The sequence below is a fragment of the Tinamus guttatus genome, unplaced genomic scaffold (assembly GCF_059628265.1).
Source record: "Tinamus guttatus ecotype Peru unplaced genomic scaffold, ASM5962826v1 Tinamus_guttatus_pri_ptg000286l, whole genome shotgun sequence".
Taxonomy (NCBI): Eukaryota; Metazoa; Chordata; class Aves; order Tinamiformes; family Tinamidae; genus Tinamus; species Tinamus guttatus.
This window is the reverse complement of record NW_028288820.1, coordinates 740,853-758,284: the sequence shown is the minus strand read 5'-3', so window position 1 is coordinate 758,284 and position 17,432 is coordinate 740,853. Positions and strand designations below refer to the sequence as shown.

Below are 17,432 nucleotides of genomic sequence, written 5' to 3'. Positions count from 1 at the left end.
CACCTCCCTCGACCTCCTGGAGACGCTCTTCTTAATGCACCCCAGGATCCCATTGGCCTTCTTGGCCACGAGGGCACACTGCTGCCTCATGGTCAACTTGTCATCCACCATGACACCCAGGTCTTTCTCTGCAGAGCTGCTCTCCACAAGGTCGGTCCCCAGCCTGTACTGGTGTCTGGGGTTATTCCTCCCCAGGTGCAGGACCTTGCACTTGGCCTTGTTGAATTGCATGAGGTTTTTCAGCGCCCAGTTGTCCAGTCTGTCCAGGTCCCTCTGGATGGCAGCGCAGCCCTCTGGGGTATCGGCTACTCCTCGCAGTTTGGTATCATCAGCCAACTTGCTGAGGGAGCACTCTGTGCCTTCATCCAGGTCATTGATGAATAAATTGAACAGCACTGGACCAAGGACTGACCCCTGGGGGACACCGCTACCCACAGGCCTCCAACTAGACTGTGCCGCTGATCACCACCCTCTGAGCTCTGCCATCCAGCCAGTTCCTAATCCACCTCACTGTCCACTCATCTATCCCACACTTCCGGAGCTTGCCCAGGAGGATGTTGTGAGGGACGGTGTCAAAAGCCTTGGTGAAGTTGAGATAGATGACATCCACCGCTCTCCCCTTATCTATCCAGCTGGTCATTCCATCACAGAAGGCTATCAGGTTAGTCAAGCAAGATTTCCCCTTGGTGAATCCATGCTGACTACTCCTGAGCGCCTTCTTGTCCTCCATGTGCCTTGAGACAATGGCCAGTATGAGCCGTTCCATCACTTTTCTGGGGACAGAGGTGAGGCTGACTGGCCTGTAGTTGCCTGGATTCTCCTTCTCGCCTTTTTGAAGACTGGCATGACATTGGCTTTCTTCCAGTCTTCCAGCACCTCGCCTGTTCTCCAGGACCTTTCAAAGATGATGGAGAGTGGCTTAGCTATGACATCTGCCAGCTCACACAGAACTCTGGGGTGCATCCCATCAGGGCCCAAGAGTTTGTGGATGTCAAGTTTCCCAAGGTGCTCTCTGAGCCAATCTTCCCCTACCGAGGGCAAGTCTTCTTCTCTTCAGGCACCATCTCTGGTTTCTAGGGTCTGGGATTCCAGAGGGCTGCCCTTTGTAAACACTGAAGCGAAGAAGACATTCAGTAGCTCTGCTTTTTCAGTGTGTTTCGTAAGCAGGGCACCCAGGCCATTCACCAGCAGACCCACGTTTTCCCTATCTTTCTTTTATCATTGATATATTTGAAAAAACTCTTTTTATTATTTTTAACATCCCTTGCCAAATTTAATTCCAATTGTGCCTTAGCTTTCCTTGCCACATCCCTGCATTCCCTGACAACATTCCTATATTCCTCCCAAGGAGCCTGTCCTTTTTTCCACTTTCTGTATAATGCCTTTTTCTGTCTTGAGTTTTGCCAGCAGCTCCTTGCTCACCTCCTGTCCCCCTCCACCTGACTTCTTACTCAAAAGGATGCACCGCTCCTGAGCGTGGAAGAAGTGCTGCTGGAATACTGACCAGCTCTCTTGGGCCCCCCTTCCTTGTAGAGCCCTAGCCCACAGGATTCTTCCAAGGAGGTCTCTGAAGAGGCCAAAGTTGGCCTCTATTAACTACAAAAAAAAAAAAAACAAAAACAAAAACTCACTCATGTATTAGGTTCCTCATTATCTTAGGGCTTTACACACACACTTGAAAAGTCCCTAGCATTTTCTTTCATCGGTCTAGTCCAGCCATTAACTTTTGACTGATGACATCAAAATCACATATGAAAATAAAACAAATGCAATAGAGAGACAGAAGTACAGTGTCATCCCACACATTAAGGCTACTACTAGGAGCATAGCTCATTTATATGCCCAGGGAAGAACAAATACTTACTCTTAAGCTTTTCAAGCTGTTGACCATCAAGAAAGAATGCATCCACCTTAATTTCTTTTTTCTTCTTTAAAACCATTTTTGGTTGATTAAGATACACCTGAAGAAAATATAAATATATCTATACATATACACACACATGCACAGAAACAGAGTTTAAAAGTACATTTACAAATACTTTCTAGGATAATGGCCTTTCCACTCTCCTGAAGTAATACTCATTCTATTCTACTATTGTGCAATTGCTGCTATTATTAAACAAGATAGTAGCTCTTTCATGCATTTTGTCCAAAATTCACAGAGGCTTTATGGCACAACATGAAAGAAAATGTGATTTCAATATTTGGGGGTTGAATGGCAAACTGGAGCTTTTACATCAATCATTACACAGCCCAAGACATGACCCTGGATCACAGCTTGAAAATAGGACTTGGATGCATTGGAATTACATCACTAAACTACACTCGGCCTGTTTCACCTGCTCTAGCATTTGAGACTTATCTAACCCATATTAATGTAAAACTGCCAGGACAAAGCAGGTCACTTTTATATATATATATATATATATATATATATATATATATATATAAACACAGCAAAAATTTCTGCGTTCATAATTAAGGATGCTAGAAGCAGCAACTTCTTAAGTCAATGGAAACCTAACACGGACTATAGCCACTCTGTCCTAAGTGGTTTAATATCTATCCCAAGCTGATGGCAACCAGAAAGCAAAACCCGGGCCTCGCTCAACAGGCGGCGCCAGCCCCTCCCGCACGGGCAGACGCCGCACACACGCACCGCGGTGCCACGGGCCGGGGCAGAGCGGCCCAGCGGGCGCGCAGCCGGGCCAGGCGCCCGCCTCAGGGCACGCGGGCGGGCCCGGGGCCCCGCACGGGCCCCGCGCCGCCCCGCCGGGAGCGCCTTTCCTGCGGGACCGGAGCGCGGGCTTCAGGCGCGGCTGCAGCCTCCCGAGCCGCGGCGCGTTCACAGCTACGGCAGCGAAGAGGAAGGCGCCCTTCGCGCAGCCTCCCCGCGGCCTCCGCGGCGCGAAACCCGCACACGCCAAAACGCGGCCCCGCGGGGCCTGTCCCGCTGCCCGCCCCTGCCCCACGGGCGCCGGGCCCGCTCCGCCCGGGCCTTCCCCACGGTGCGGAGCGGCGCGGCCCGCAACCGCCGCGGCCTGCGCGGAGGCCGCAGGGACAGCGGCGCGAGCGAGAAGCCGGGAGCCCCTCCCGGACCGGCGCCCGCGGCCTCACCGGTACCTGCGGCCGCCACTTCCCGGCCGCCCGCACCACGTGCCGGCCCCCGGCGGGCCGGGAGGCGGTGCCGGGAGGCGGTGCCGGCAGGAGGCACCGCCCGGCCCGGCCCGCGGGAGCCTCTGCCCGGAGGCGGCGCGCGGCCGCCTTCGAACTGACGTGAGCGCGGGGCCGCGGGAAGGGGCCGGCGGCCCGGGGCCTCCTAGATCCCCCCTTTGCGCCTGAAAAGTTTTTGGTTTTGTTTTCCTTTCAGATTTCAGCCTCTCCAAGGCTCGCCTTTCACAGCTCCCCTGTCTGACTCCTCTGCCGAGTATAAATTTAGAGACAAGTACGGAACTTGCGAGCAGTACAGATGGTCCTTCCCCGTCCAGGAGGCATATCCAGCCATGGAGAGATCTTGCACTTATTCTGAAAGTGGTTGCTGCAAAGTCCAGGACAATGCAGTTGTCATGTTTCAATGAAAATTTAATATATAAATAAATAAGCAGAAAAAAAATGGGGGAGGGGGGAAAACACATTCCTTGACTTTTGCCTATCAGTAAATTTCACAGTAACCCAAAATCCCCAAGTGCCTAGTGGTGTTCCTTCACCACTCCTGACAACAGTGGCAAAAGGAGCTGGGAAAGTTTACTCACATCTAAATACATAGAAACATTTTCTTTTCCTGTTGGCTGGTTGATTTTCCCTCTCTTTTCAGTTGCTGGGACAGCAACACCACTACTTGGTGCTATGTATCACAGAGGCCTGCTTAAAATGGGGGGACTATCTCCTGCTGCAACCGAATCACTCCAGACTGACTGATCCCCCACATACGTATGATTTAACCCTCCGGGCTTATACAGTGTGTCCTCATTTAGGGTAAGCAAAGTCTCCAAAAGGCTAATTTAAGTCTTCAGTTCATTATGCTCAACTGCCATAATCCCTTCCACCTCTTTCAGGCCTCCTCAGCCACCCTCTTTTTATGATTTTCATATTCAACTTCTCCTACCAGTTCCCCAATTAAACCCCATGTAGGGCTGCTGCTGCATGTATTCTATCTTATTTTCCATCTCTCTGTGGAAAAGCTTTTAGCAACTTTCTGTTTCTCTTAGAGGAAGCTGCTTGAAGAATCTACACTGAATAGCAAAGAATTATCTCAGTAAAGCTAAAGGTGATTTCAAGAAATGAAACAATGGTATGTAATACCTATGCAGTTTAACTGCTCCAATTCTCAAGAGTTCTAAGTTTTCAGTAACCAAAATAATTTATTTAGAACTAGCTCACGTACCTCTGTAAAAAGGCATGTTCATGCAGCTCCAAAAACATCTGTATCGCTGAGTAGATAACCAGGCACGAGTAATTTAGGCTCAAAAGACAAGTTTTCATAATTTCTGTTCTGCTGGCAAGGAGCAACAGACCCTTGAATTACAGATGCATTTTCTCCACTGTGCCCTCCTGGGTGTCTAGAGCCAGCAATCTTGCTGCAAGCAAAACCCAGATTATTAGAAATCGCTAGGAAGAAAATAATAATAACAACACACAGAAAACATAATTACACCATTAAATCTACCTGCAATTTGAATGCTGCATGCAGTATTCATCCCTCCACTTCAAAAAGCATAGTCCTGTTATATAGCCTTTTAGTAGGACTGCCAAAAGTACAAGGCAGGTAGGAATGATCAAAGGCACTGAACGGCTTCTGTATTAAAGGGACTCATCACTTTCAAAGAAAGACTACTGAGCAGGAATAAGGTAAGAAATTTCCAAATTTCCAAATCATTTTTCACTGTCTCTTCTAGGACTGAAATTATGGGGCATCAAATTAAACAAGCATTAACAACTGACAGTCAAGAGACTAGATACCAGGCTAGATGGACCCTTGGTCTTATTTGGTACTGCCGTTTTTACTACGAGGTCCAAACATGTTTCTGCAATTCATCAAGAGTTTTTCTAAGCCTCCTGGATTTGTGTTCAAAGACTCTACATTTTGACCAACCACTATCAATACAAATTCCTCTCAAAGGATATATTTCAAGCAGAATTTCCAAAATTTCTGTTGGAAAACTTAAGTCTTAACTTTTAATCTTTTTGAGCTTATGTCTATATACAGTAATTTATTAGATTTGCAGAATATTTTCTATCTTAAGCTTATTTAACAAAGATATATCCAATTATCACTTTAAAACTCTTACAGAAACTGATTATTTAGAGCAATATAAAATTTTACCACTCTGTGGCGCCAAACAATTAAAAAGAGATTGTGTTTGCAAAGGAAAACCATGAACTTTCTCATAAAAGGTATTTTTTCTTATGTAGAAAAAGCCTTTACTAATAACTGGAATAATCACAGAGTCTTTTATTCAAAGGTCTCAAAACACTGCAATTACCAGAGGCTATTTAAAGAATATTCCATTTTTGCACGACTGAAAGTAAATTTACAGCCTTCAAAGAGCAACAGTATATGATATGTCATGATAATACCACAAGTGAACAGGAATTATGTTTCTCCCTTCCCTTTCTCCACTCGTTTAATTAATTCTAACAGTAACTGAAGATTATTTTTTCTTTGTATCACTATTTTATACTGCACCTGGCATAAATATTATACAATTTTTGCCCTACTGAAAGTCTAAAATACATATATAAGGCTCTCTAAAAAATCCACACAGAAATTATCCCACATAAGATCTTTACTAATGTTTTATAATCACAAGAAGCCTTTTGGAATATATTTTGTAATTGTAAGCATAGTACAAGTCCAAAACACATGAACTTAAACAGCTCCCATGTTTATGTGAGAGAGAAGCAGGAAAAGCTCAGCTTGTCAGGACAGTGATAACATTCTGATTTGACGTGTCAGAATCACATTCTACATACTCATGAAGGTCTCATAAAGTAAAAAAATTCTACATTCTAATGCAGCTTTGCTAATAAGTCAGTCACACAGCAACAAAGCTAGTGGAGTTTTCAGGATCTGCACACTACTGGTATCCGCTATTTAAATCAGATGCTTTGAAATGCAGCAATTAGAACATTTCAAAATCAGTAATAAGAAAACCAGAAATTTAAAACTTTCATTCTTCCCTTGAAGTTCCATTACGAACAATAAAACCATACAAAATACTCAAAACTTCAGGCAACATCTATTTCTTTGAGTATTTCCTACAAAGCCATTAAGCTCTAATACCTCTATAGTGTGCTTTGTATTTAATTTAGCTTACTTTTGTAACAATGTAGCTAATGGAGATTGCTATTTCAGGGTACAAATAACTGGTTTTATAGTTAGCCTCTATGATATACTGTGCAGGACCAATATTTTTGTCATTTTTCTGTACATGTTTGTAAGATTGCATCTCTGATTTATTGTTGCTTGTGTGTAACTTCTATTAGTGACAACCGCAATGAGAAAAATATCTCTTCACAAGACTGACGGTGTACTTTTTTTTTTCTGCCCACTTCATTTGTTTGCCATAAGGATTTGTAACTTTTCCATGGATATTCTATTTACAAAACACGGTTGTATCTCCACTACAGCCTAACACCTATGTTTGCTCTATCTATTGCTTTGAGTAACTGAACACCTACACACACACCTACATGCAAGTTCAAAGATCACTATTTCTTCTTCCAGAACATTTTTTCATGCCTTTTTACCTATCAAAATCGATGGGTCTATGACTGCAGAGTACTTTTATTTTCTGAAGCCAAAGAAAATGTCAATCCACAAATCACACAGAAAGAAACACTCACTTAGTGAACAGGCTTTGCTCTACCTCTTGCGGTCTAAGCACATCACTCACATAGTCTTCGGTTTCCTTTAGCTCAGTGCATTCCCAACTCAAATGCTCCCTGCAACACTGGGCATACACAAAGAGAACACGTCATTATTCAAAGCAAATGGTACAAAGTTGCCACTATATACCAATCTTACAGCATCCTATATAGAAATCATTTGGAATAGAATGATGATTTTTTATTCTTTTAGCTAAATCCTTTAAACTAAAAAGTATCTCCTTGGTCCATTTGTTTTTAGCACAGTCAGAGCATTCTCTATAGAAAGCACAAAAGATGCTATAGTAGGGAGAAAAATAGATTTCTTACTATACCTGCAAGCATATTTTTACTAAAGCTTCAGTAACTAGTATCTAAAAATACACAAGACACTTAGGAAAGTACCAACATATGAATCAGAAGTTGTTTGTATACTTAATATCACTGCGCGCAAAGGTAAAACTGAAGGCTATAGTGAATTGAATAGGAAAAAAATAAAGTTGTAAGCATACAGTTAGGAAATATTTGAGCTTTTAAAACTTTTTTCACAAACACACACAGACACATGCACACAGGAAAACTGCACTTTTCCTGACTCCTATCCTTGTTAAAGAGCATCTAAAAGTACTCTCTAAACCATAATCTAAACGGAATATACTCCCTCCACGCAGGTCCCTGCAAAGGAAGGTGCATGAGGATGATTCCCGAACGTGTCAGACAAGCGCCACCCTAGTTCCTTTTTCCAGGTACTTCTCAAACTTCGAGGGGAGTTCAGGAAACGAGACTCGAGAGCAGCGATGCCCGAGCTGTGCTCGCAGCTCTCCTCAGCTGCGCGTTACCCACGCGGCTCGCCAGCACCTGCACTTGCTCCTTTACCCGCCTGCAGCTGAAGGGCAGGGAGAGGCGAAGCCGCCTTTGACCGCCTCGGCCCCAACTCCCCAGGAAGGGCCCCAGCACCTCAGCGGGCCAAGCCGTGACTTTGTATGTGACAAATGAGCTGCCAAAAAATGTGAGATTTACACAGCACTGAATCCTATTAGTGTAAACGGTACTGAGCGCCGGAGCTGATGGGCTTCAAGACAGGGGGATACTTCAGAAGGGCACGCCGAGCAAAAAACGCCCGGTTCACGGAAGGAGCCATTAAAACCCCAGCATGAAGGACAAGGCGAGCACGGGGCGCTCGCCCTCAGGAGCCGGCGGCGCCTCGCAGGCCTCGGGGCTCCCGCTCCCGCGGCGGCGGCAGCGCAGGCCCCGCCCGGGCGCCGCCGGGGGCGGCCCCGCTCCTCAGTGGCCGGGGCGGCCGTCGCTCAGGCGCCCGCGCCGCTCGCCGCGGCGATGGAGGGGCGGGCGCCGGGGGCGCGGGCAGCGCCGGCCCGCAGCGCCCAGAGCCCGGACGGCGCCGAGCGCGGGAGCCGCCTCCGCCACCCCCGGCCCGGCCAGGTTTGACCGCGCGTCCTTCGCCCCCGTCCCCCGCGCCCTCCAGCCCTGCGCGCCCGCGGTGAGGGGGGGCCCGCCGGGCGGCGAGGCGCGTCACGCGTGGCGTCACGCACCCGCTCCGTGACGTCACGCGGCGGCCGAGGCTGCGTTCCGTCACGCTCCCCGACGGCTGCAGTGGGTGCCCCGGCCTTGCCCGTTTGCTCCTCAGCGCCCCGGAGGGGATGGGAAACCTTGGAGCAGAAATGTGTCCAGATTGGGGTGTCTTTCCCCAAATATCTGCGCCCGCGGCTTCCCGGCTTTTCTCGTCGTAACGTGTTACCCAACGTGCCGGCACGCAGCTGGTGTCCGGGAGTCACCACTGCCTTGGTTCTTGGGGGGAACTGCCTTCCCCCCTGCCAGGGGAGAAAAACCCGCAATAAAGCAGATTTTGGAGGAAGTTTTAAGTATCTTTGGTTACAGCTCCTTTGAGCCTAGAATCGCGCAAAATGAGTCAAACGGAAAATAAAGTTACCAGTGTTTCTTCATGACTCAGGGCCCTGGGCAGTGAGGGCCCGGAAAAGGGCTTCCTTGATTCCCAAACAGGAGCACTTTGTGTCTTCTCCCAGGTGACCCGCGTGGTTCCAAAATAACGCGAAAGTGTTGCCTTTGGGTGGAAGGGGTGGAAGCCTGGAGCTGGGAACTTGGGAGGAAGGCTGGCAATGCCTCCAGGCCGGGATAATGTTTTGGGATGGCGCTTGGTCCTGTGGAGAACCCAACCAATACAGCTTTGCCAAGCCACTTGTAGCGAAACAGAAGGACTTATCCAACTTTCCCCAGTGGAAAAAGGACATCGAGAGCATAGAGTGGAAAATACTTAGTTAAAACATTGCTTTTTGATAAACACTGACACTGTGATAAGGAATATGTAAATTTCTTAGCATGCTTCATAAAGCTAGAACATTGTCCCCTCCTTTCTCCTGAAGAGTGTTTTGATAATTTCCAAGACGCTGGCAAAAAATAGGAAATTATTTCAGTCCTGGTGGGGGGAAAGTGACATTCTGACATCTGGAAGCCTTAGGAAGAGGTTTATAAACTTTAAAATAAATGAAAAAGAAGAGTTAATCTTTCCAGACTTGTCAGACTTGTCTCAATTAATTTTTGATGGCATAATTAGAACTTAACACTTTAATATGTGCTTTTTTTAGTTTACTCTTCAAAAGATATTATTTAACCAAGAAAAAAAAAACACAGGAGGGTTTTTGGAGTGGGAACTGGAGCAGGAAGAAGGGGAGGACTTTGTGTAGCTTCAAGTGCTGATTCAGAATACTCTATTAAGCCAGAAGACATGAACTCTTTTTTTCCCCTCCCTTGGGGAATCAAGCGAGAAACAGGAAGTCATTGATTCAAAGTAAGATCACTCACTCCGCAATTGTAAACAGCGTATTATGTGCCTGTAAATATTTCCAGAACCCATTGGCTTTTTGGAAAATATGAAGTAAATTATTATAATCTCTTAGCAAACAGCCCACAAGAAAAGGAGTTATTTTCTAGCTTTCTATCTGCAGTGTTTATACAGCAGAATATTAATTCGCTTGGACATTGAGAAACTCTTCTTGGCTGAACGCATTGTTCACTGTCAGAAATCGATCTGCTCAAGTGTTTTGTCTGTTGAAACACAAACATTTTTTTAACTCCACCCAGTAGTATTATGCAGCACAGAAAAACAAAAATTCTTCCACTACTTTATCCGTTTGTATGTTCACTGCCACAAACACTGGAATATCCTACTGTTAACCAGATGCTGGGTGGGTTTATGTCTGTCTTTCATGGCTGCAATCAGTTGGCAAGGGAAAATGTTAGGAAAAATCCTAAATGGACAAAGTTTAGTGACAAAATTGGCATTCCTCCTTCCCTAGGAGACCTGAATGCAGACTGGGTACCCAGATCAATCCACAACTGAAACTTCTCCTTTGGCTGTAATGTAGGAGACCCTGCTGCTTGGAAGTGCCAATGGGGACCCTGCAGGAGGAGAAGGGACTGAGGACAGGGGCCAAGGGCAGGGGCAGAAATCTGCTTTCCCGAGAGTCCAGGGAATTTCCTTGGTTGGCTTAAAGCATGGGAGAAATGGGAAAAGATGCTGATCCCTGAGGTGGCTTGTGGTCAAAGTGCCCATATGCTCAAAGTTTAGCATTTGGGTGTTGCAGGAGCAACTTAGGAAACTATTTTAATAGCGTGCTTAAATCCCATTAATGCCAGGGGGATTGATTCCTGAGCTCCTGAGTTGGGATTCCTGAATAGGGATGGTCATAAGCTCGTGCTTAACAGCTTGAATCATCATGGCATGCAGGACCAAGAGAAGTGGAGAGCTGGGAATGGAACAGTTATCTTGAGTCAAATAATGAGGGTGAAAAAAATTCAGTAAGTTCTAAGTACGTTTTGTCAGGTTTCCTTTCTTCTTTGTCAAGTAAAAAGCAAGGAGTGACGGGCACAAGGAGCCTAGTAACGTGACTGACAGTTTTGTTTGCTGTGAACTTTCTTCACAGCATGGTGTTTATATTTCTGTTTGTAGGGGTTTTGTTTTGTTTTGGTTTTGTTTTGTTTTTGTTTTTGTTTTTTCGCTTCCCAAGATAAACTGGATGGTTGCAGGGACCTCGAGCTTGATTTTCAAAGCCAGACCTGTATGTTCAGACCCTTGCAAAGGTCTGTGCGTGAGAGGACATAGCCGAAGATTAAAATGTGTGAAGTTTCTCTGCTTATCAAGGAAAATGTTTTGCAGCTCTGAAGTAATTTAAATTAGGTGAATGTAAACCCAAATATTATTAACACAGATTTCAGAAATTTCCCGTTTATGATGGGGGCCTTTGCTAATGTAATTTTTACTAGATGTTTTGAAGCTACCTGCATACAAAAATTTGGTGTATTCCTGAGATTTTTATAAAACAGATTAATGTACGTATTAAAAGAATGGCAGATATATTAAGCAAAGACTCAGTTAAAAATGTTTCTCCATCCCTTTCTTTTTGCAGTATAAATATGGCTGATCCTTCAGAACCAGAAGGTACTATTAACTGGAAGGAAAGATGTTTAACTCTGGAGACACAGTTAATGAAATTTCGTATTCAGGCAAGCAAGATCAGAGAGTTGTTAGCAGAGAAGGTAGGTGTTATGGTATTAATTTTATTACTGGATAATTTATTTTATTTGTTGATAGGAAATGGTCAAAGATCATGGTTTGAGATTAAAAATACTTGGTTTCTTTTGGAGGGGGAGAAAAAAAAAAGGCAGTTTTAGATAAAATATGGGAAGCAGGCGTTTTTAATACAGATGAAGAATTTCACACATCGATTTGCCAGAAGAAAAATGTTCATTTTCAAATATGAGCATGCAGGCAAATCTCCTGCTGAGAAAACTATGTATGCAATAATCACCCCTGCAACATCAAAATTAATGCTTAACACATTTTCCTAAGCATTTAGGATCTGATTTAACAAACGCAGAAGTCACTAGGAAATTTTCTAGAGGTATTATTTTCATCAGTATTCCTTATCAAATCATACAGTTCACCAGGCTTGGTTTTTTCTGCAATATCAAATCATATGGTTCATCAGACTTATTTTTCCTGTAATAAGACATCTCTAATTTACAACTAGTCATCTGAGTCTTGGTACCTGGGAAGTTGAAAATTATCTCATATATTTATATATATATCAAGTATATTGTTTCATTCTAGAGTTTGTCACCCTTGACACATTTAGATACATATATCCTATCAGTCAAGTGGAAAAAAAGAGTCTGAATTTGAAATACGAAAAAGCATTGTATTTCCCAGGTAGCATTTTCAGCAGAACAAGGTAATTAAAATTCAATCAGTAAGGTAATCAGTTCAAGTGGAAAAAATAGTTTACAGAGTCTTTGGAGCTGTATGATTTTATGCCATCATTAATAATAACTGCAGTAAATTTCTATTTAAAAAGTTATTTTATCCTGCCCTTTCTGCAGCTCAAATTTTCACAATTTTTCCCACCACCAAAAATGAAAAATAAAATTCAAATTCTTCTGTGATATGTCAGAGTGTTTTTGTTATTTATTTTCTGCATTTATGTTAGTACTTCTCTCTTATGACATTTAGCAGCCACAATTAGCCCTCTCTGAATCATTCTCATTCTACTATATTTTTCAGGGGGTTAGCAGCAGAAATAGCATTCAAGCAGGAAAATATCTATTTGTTTTTTCATGAAAAACCATGGATGATGAATATAGTCTTGTGCACTGTTCTTTTCCTAATGCTGAACTTTTGTTTTACTTTGACAGCTAAACCAACCATTGAGCATGTTTTTATGGAGATATCTATCTCAATCCCAGGGTTTTCCTCAAAGTAACTTACTCCACAAACTTTGTTGCTTCATAGCCCGTTGCCATTACTAGATGCCTGTGATCCTGTTGAATAACACAGGACTGGCAGAAAAGTAGCCTATTACCCTCTCTTTTCATCTTTGTGTCAGTTCTGTATTTGTGCATTTGTGTATTTCTTCTTATCCCCTGTCTGTTTGTCGTCTTTAAGGACTTTGGAAAAACCAGGTCTCCCTTATTCGCAGCCCTGTTAATCTCCTCAAAGACCTCCAGTAGCTTTGCGAGCCAACGCTCTGCTTTGTTGAGACCACTTTGACTCTTCCCTACTCTGCTGTGCTTATCCACATGAACCTTAACTCCACTTTATTATAGTTTCTGTTAGTTTGCTCGCTGCAGGCATCAAGCTTACAGATCAGTAATTGCCTGCATCTTCACCAAAATTCTTAAATACTAGTGCTATATTTGCAGCTTACCAGCACAATCTTAAGTGCGAGAGAACACTGCATGGTTAGCAAGTTCACTTACAGCATCTAGCTCTTGACTGAATGTCATTTAGTCCTGGAAATTTGCTGCTGTTAATTTGATCTGTTCATTCCTTTCTGTCTTCTATGGAGGTTGCAGAACTTTAATCTGAGGTGGAAATAAAGAAATGCTGGATTTTCTGCATTTTTTATTAAGTAGGTCTTTTTTTACTAAAGTGAACTTTAAAATTCACAGCAGTGTAAAATTATTGTATACTAAAATTGTAGTCTGATGGAACTTTATTTTCATAGTTGACACTATAAATACATATGTATTGCGATGACTAAATAATGTTAAGTGTTATTGAAAACTGTATTTTTTTATTATTATTTATTTATTTATTTATTTTTTACCAATCCTGTAGTTTTTGTGTGGCGTACTCTCATAAAACAGGTCATGTAGAACATTAAGTTTAGAAATTGCTGTACAAATGAACTGTTGAGCTGCACAAATGCCCTGCTTTGAGACCTCATTAAATCTGAAGAGAAAAAAAAAAGGAAAGAAAAAAAAAAAACATGAAATCTGCTTGCATCCTTCATTCCAGTTAGCAGAGCTCCCAGATGAGGTAATAAATCATTATCATCAGTCTTGGAGGAGAACATCTATCAGAGAGGCTAATACCATCTGTTGTAACACTCTACAGATCACTGGATAATTACGTAGTCTGGGCTGTTAGATGTCATATATCGATATATAGTGTCTCTGTACCCCATCTGGATCACTACTGTTTGGGATGGAAGTCAAATGGATGAACCCTGGACATGACTTTTTAGGGACTTTCCAGCACTCATAACTACAATGTTTTGTGCAGCTGCTGCTGATTATAGTTCTGGCAACCAGAAAGTTAGGATTCATGAACAGCGCTTCACAAAATCGTTTGAGTTTAAAAAAGATTTTAGAAGTAAAGTCTGAACTCTTTTCTATTTGCCTTTTTGCATTGTTTCATTATGGTTTGTATTTGCAAGCTCTTAGCTGCTAGAAATGACCTATTGAATTAATGGAAAGGTATGCATATTGTATGATTTCAGACATGTATGACTGTATGATTAAAAAAAAAGCCAGACTAATATGAAGGATGAAATCACAGATTGTCAGCACTATGCCTGAAACAAAGCATTCAAAGGAAAATCAGTCTTTTTTTTTTCTCCCTCATCTGTGAGAAAGGTAATCCCCTAGACAGATACAAACAACCAAAATCCTAATAATTTGCTCTGCTGGAATCCTCTAGTTTGATATTCCCTTACCTTCTCATAAATCTTACCAAAAAGTAAATGTTTAAAGGAGGAAAAAGTAGGATAAATATTTTCCATTGAAAAGCATGAATACGACAAGTATTCAGTTGGGATAATTACCTGTATTTCTCTCCAGAGCATAGCATTAAGAGATTTTTTAGAGTACTACTTTGCCACTTTGACTTTCTAGTACAAGATTTTCTTTTCTAAACAGTAATTCAGCTAAAATGTAAAACATATCAGGGACACTGGGCAAAGCTTCACAAAATGAGACCGTATACATCTGCAGACCTTTCAATCTTTTGACAATGAAAATAGTTCATTTTTCAACTGTGCAATAATATATTACATGCATTTATTTGTATTTTTTTATTTGTAGTGATTTTGTTGTTGTTTATGATGATCCAGTGGTTATTTTTCATTTATTTTTAAAATTACAAATTGCACAAGCCAACAATTATCAGGATTTGTAATGGAATCGATCTGTTCCCCAGTGTTTCAAACACTAGTTTGAAATTGAACTGGATGGAATTTTTGTTCAAAAATGTATAGCAAAATGAATAATGAAGAACTGATAAGCTAACACTTGATATGTGCCCGATATTAATAATGAGGGGAAAACATAGCTGAAATATTGTCAGTCCATACAGCCACTGGGTGGATAAGTTGCTAGTGAATTAATCTATTTCTAAAATGCTATGCAAAACATACACATCTTTTGCACTCTTACTTTGATTAGCATAGTCATTTATTTGTGGTTTTGTTTGCAATCATCTTTGTGCTATGAAATGTGTACTAAAACATTTAACAATAGTCCCGGGTAATGTTCTATTTTAAAACAGCAAGAGAAATCACAGTACTGTAGCATGACAGATGTAAAACCCTCTTGGGTATTGAATTAGGTAATTGTTGTAGAAAACAGAATGAGAGTGATAGTGTGACAAAACAGCTGGTCTCTACAGGAAGGTAATATAAATGAATTAGCTTGGTAATTCTCCAACCTGCTTCCTCTCTGTGTATTTGAGTGGTATCTCTTTGAGGCCGCGAATCAGGAAAAAACTTACATACTATTAGAGCATTTATGTGACTTCTTAGAAGGAGAAATTGTATATTTTCCCTATATTTGTTCCATAGTTTATTCTAAAACTAGATTTTTCAGAAGGGTGCTTTGAATCTATCCATTTAAAATGTGTCTGCAACCCATGTGCTGTAAATAGACCTGGGCAATGGACTACTTGAAATATTTCTGTTAAACATTGGCAACCAAAATTGGAAGTGCTCCTGCAAATAAATAAATGATCAAAATAGGAAATCTTTAGTATATTTTTCTCAAAATGTGTTCAAATGTAGAAAAACAAATAATTTACTGGGTTTTGTAAATCCAACAAATATTTTTCCTTGAACCTCAATGGTTGAGAAATTTGAGAAATTTATATTTAAACTTTAAAGCACTTCAGCCATTTGGCTACCAGGGTTTTTACATTTTAGTGAACTCGAGAAGAGCGCGGAGCAAAGGAATATAGAGTGTTGCTTTTCTGTTTGGGGTTTTATTTGTTTTTATTTTGCCAAGTGAAGGGTCCGTATTTATAAATCTAACATGCAGAGAAAGAGGCTTTGTTAAAGTTTTAAGCAGAAGCTGCTGCTGTAAATGGGAGAGGTCTTTACAGGAATTTAAGGAATGGTGTAGAAAGTATCCCTAGTACGCCAGATTTAGGATGTCCGTGGAACTGAGCTTGAAGTAGAAGCCTTTATTTTGTTGTAGCTTGAGCATTGCACATATGAAGAGTTTATTTAAAAAAAATCATTGTATGAAATGCTTCAGTATTCTATTGAACACTCAGCTTCCACCTAGCATTTAGTGTGATAGTAAAATTTGGTGTCTCATTCTTTTCTCAGTTAAGTGCATTTTTCACCTAATTAACATGTGTAACATCAGATATAAAGTTAATGTTCATTCTACCACTAAAATTGGTTAAAGAACTACATATCTCTGTTAAATTGGCTCTTGGGCAGGCTGCGTCAAATTTCATTTTCATCGTGCCCTGTAAGGATTGAATATGGCACTATCCCAAACCTTGCGTTATGGGCCAACCAGTAATATTCAGAATTTACTCCAACATCTCTGGGTTTGTTTCCTCAGTGCTCGAGGTCATTATTTTGTACTTCGAATGATTTTTTCAACAAATATACATCACGTAGGGAAGGGATTATTTTTATACATATGTTGATTTGTTTGCTTTTGGATATTCTCTGTACACATGCCTAGCTGGCAGCTGAATGTGTACATGGCAAATGCAATAGTATTAATGCTTCTCATACGGATTATGAATGTTGAAAAATAACTGATTTGTAGGCCAATTGCTATTTCTAATAAATTCCAAAACATAGTACATTCCTGACTTCAATTCTTACAAACCAAGAGCTAAATCCATGTTTTGTATATCTGTTCATTTTGCAGATATATTTGTGCTATGCCATTTAACATTTCAAAAGTGAAGCCGATGCCGTGTTCTTTGTTATCCGTAGCTTGACAATTTTAAGATGAATAGTTTTAAAGGAAAAGTTCATAGCATGTTTGAGTTGTGCAGAGATTGCCCGTGTGAAAATTTATAAAAGGTACAATTAATATTTCCATTTGCATTCAAAGGATTATGGTGGTTAAAGTGAAAGGGAGCAAAATACCATAGTACCAGTATTACTCGAATGCGGGTTATTCTTCTATATTTTTGTTGCTTTTTGAAAACTTTGTAGAAAATAATTCAGACTCTGCTTGAAGACATGCATGTGGGCTGGTACAACCCTCAGGTTCGGGGTTTTTAGAGCAGTTGCCTGCAGAGGTGCGTGTGGAGGAGCCAAGCCTGAAGCCATCGCTCTGTGGTGCCTCAGGGAGTCACTGCTGCAGGGACCCAGCCCAGATCCTTCCCTGCGCCCTGGGTGAGCTCCAGACCTAAGTCATAGGGCAGTTTAAATTATTAGATCCCCAGGAACCAAAAGAAAGCTTTTAGGGTGAAATGCTGAGACACAGAACAGCTGAAGTTGGCAGAG

At 41.9% G+C, this 17,432-nt stretch overlaps 2 protein-coding genes across 2 annotated transcripts in view; one reads left to right on the top strand and one right to left on the bottom strand.

The window, feature by feature from the left end:
- THADA (THADA armadillo repeat containing) overlaps nt 1-3,132 on the bottom strand; it is a 159,831-nt gene extending 156,699 nt beyond the window's left edge. The window contains exons 1-2 of the mRNA XM_088527415.1: nt 3,124-3,132; nt 1,865-1,961 (exon numbers count right to left, since the gene is read on the bottom strand). Coding sequence (XP_088383541.1) covers nt 1,865-1,940 — 76 coding nt within the window. The 5' untranslated portion in view covers nt 1,941-1,961; nt 3,124-3,132. The remainder of the gene's footprint in view (nt 1-1,864; nt 1,962-3,123) is intronic.
- Nucleotides 3,133-8,241: 5,109 nt separating this feature from the next.
- PLEKHH2 (pleckstrin homology, MyTH4 and FERM domain containing H2) overlaps nt 8,242-17,432 on the top strand; it is a 47,176-nt gene continuing 37,985 nt past the window's right edge. The window contains exons 1-2 of the mRNA XM_088527401.1: nt 8,242-8,307; nt 11,310-11,439. Coding sequence (XP_088383527.1) covers nt 11,317-11,439 — 123 coding nt within the window. The 5' untranslated portion in view covers nt 8,242-8,307; nt 11,310-11,316. The remainder of the gene's footprint in view (nt 8,308-11,309; nt 11,440-17,432) is intronic.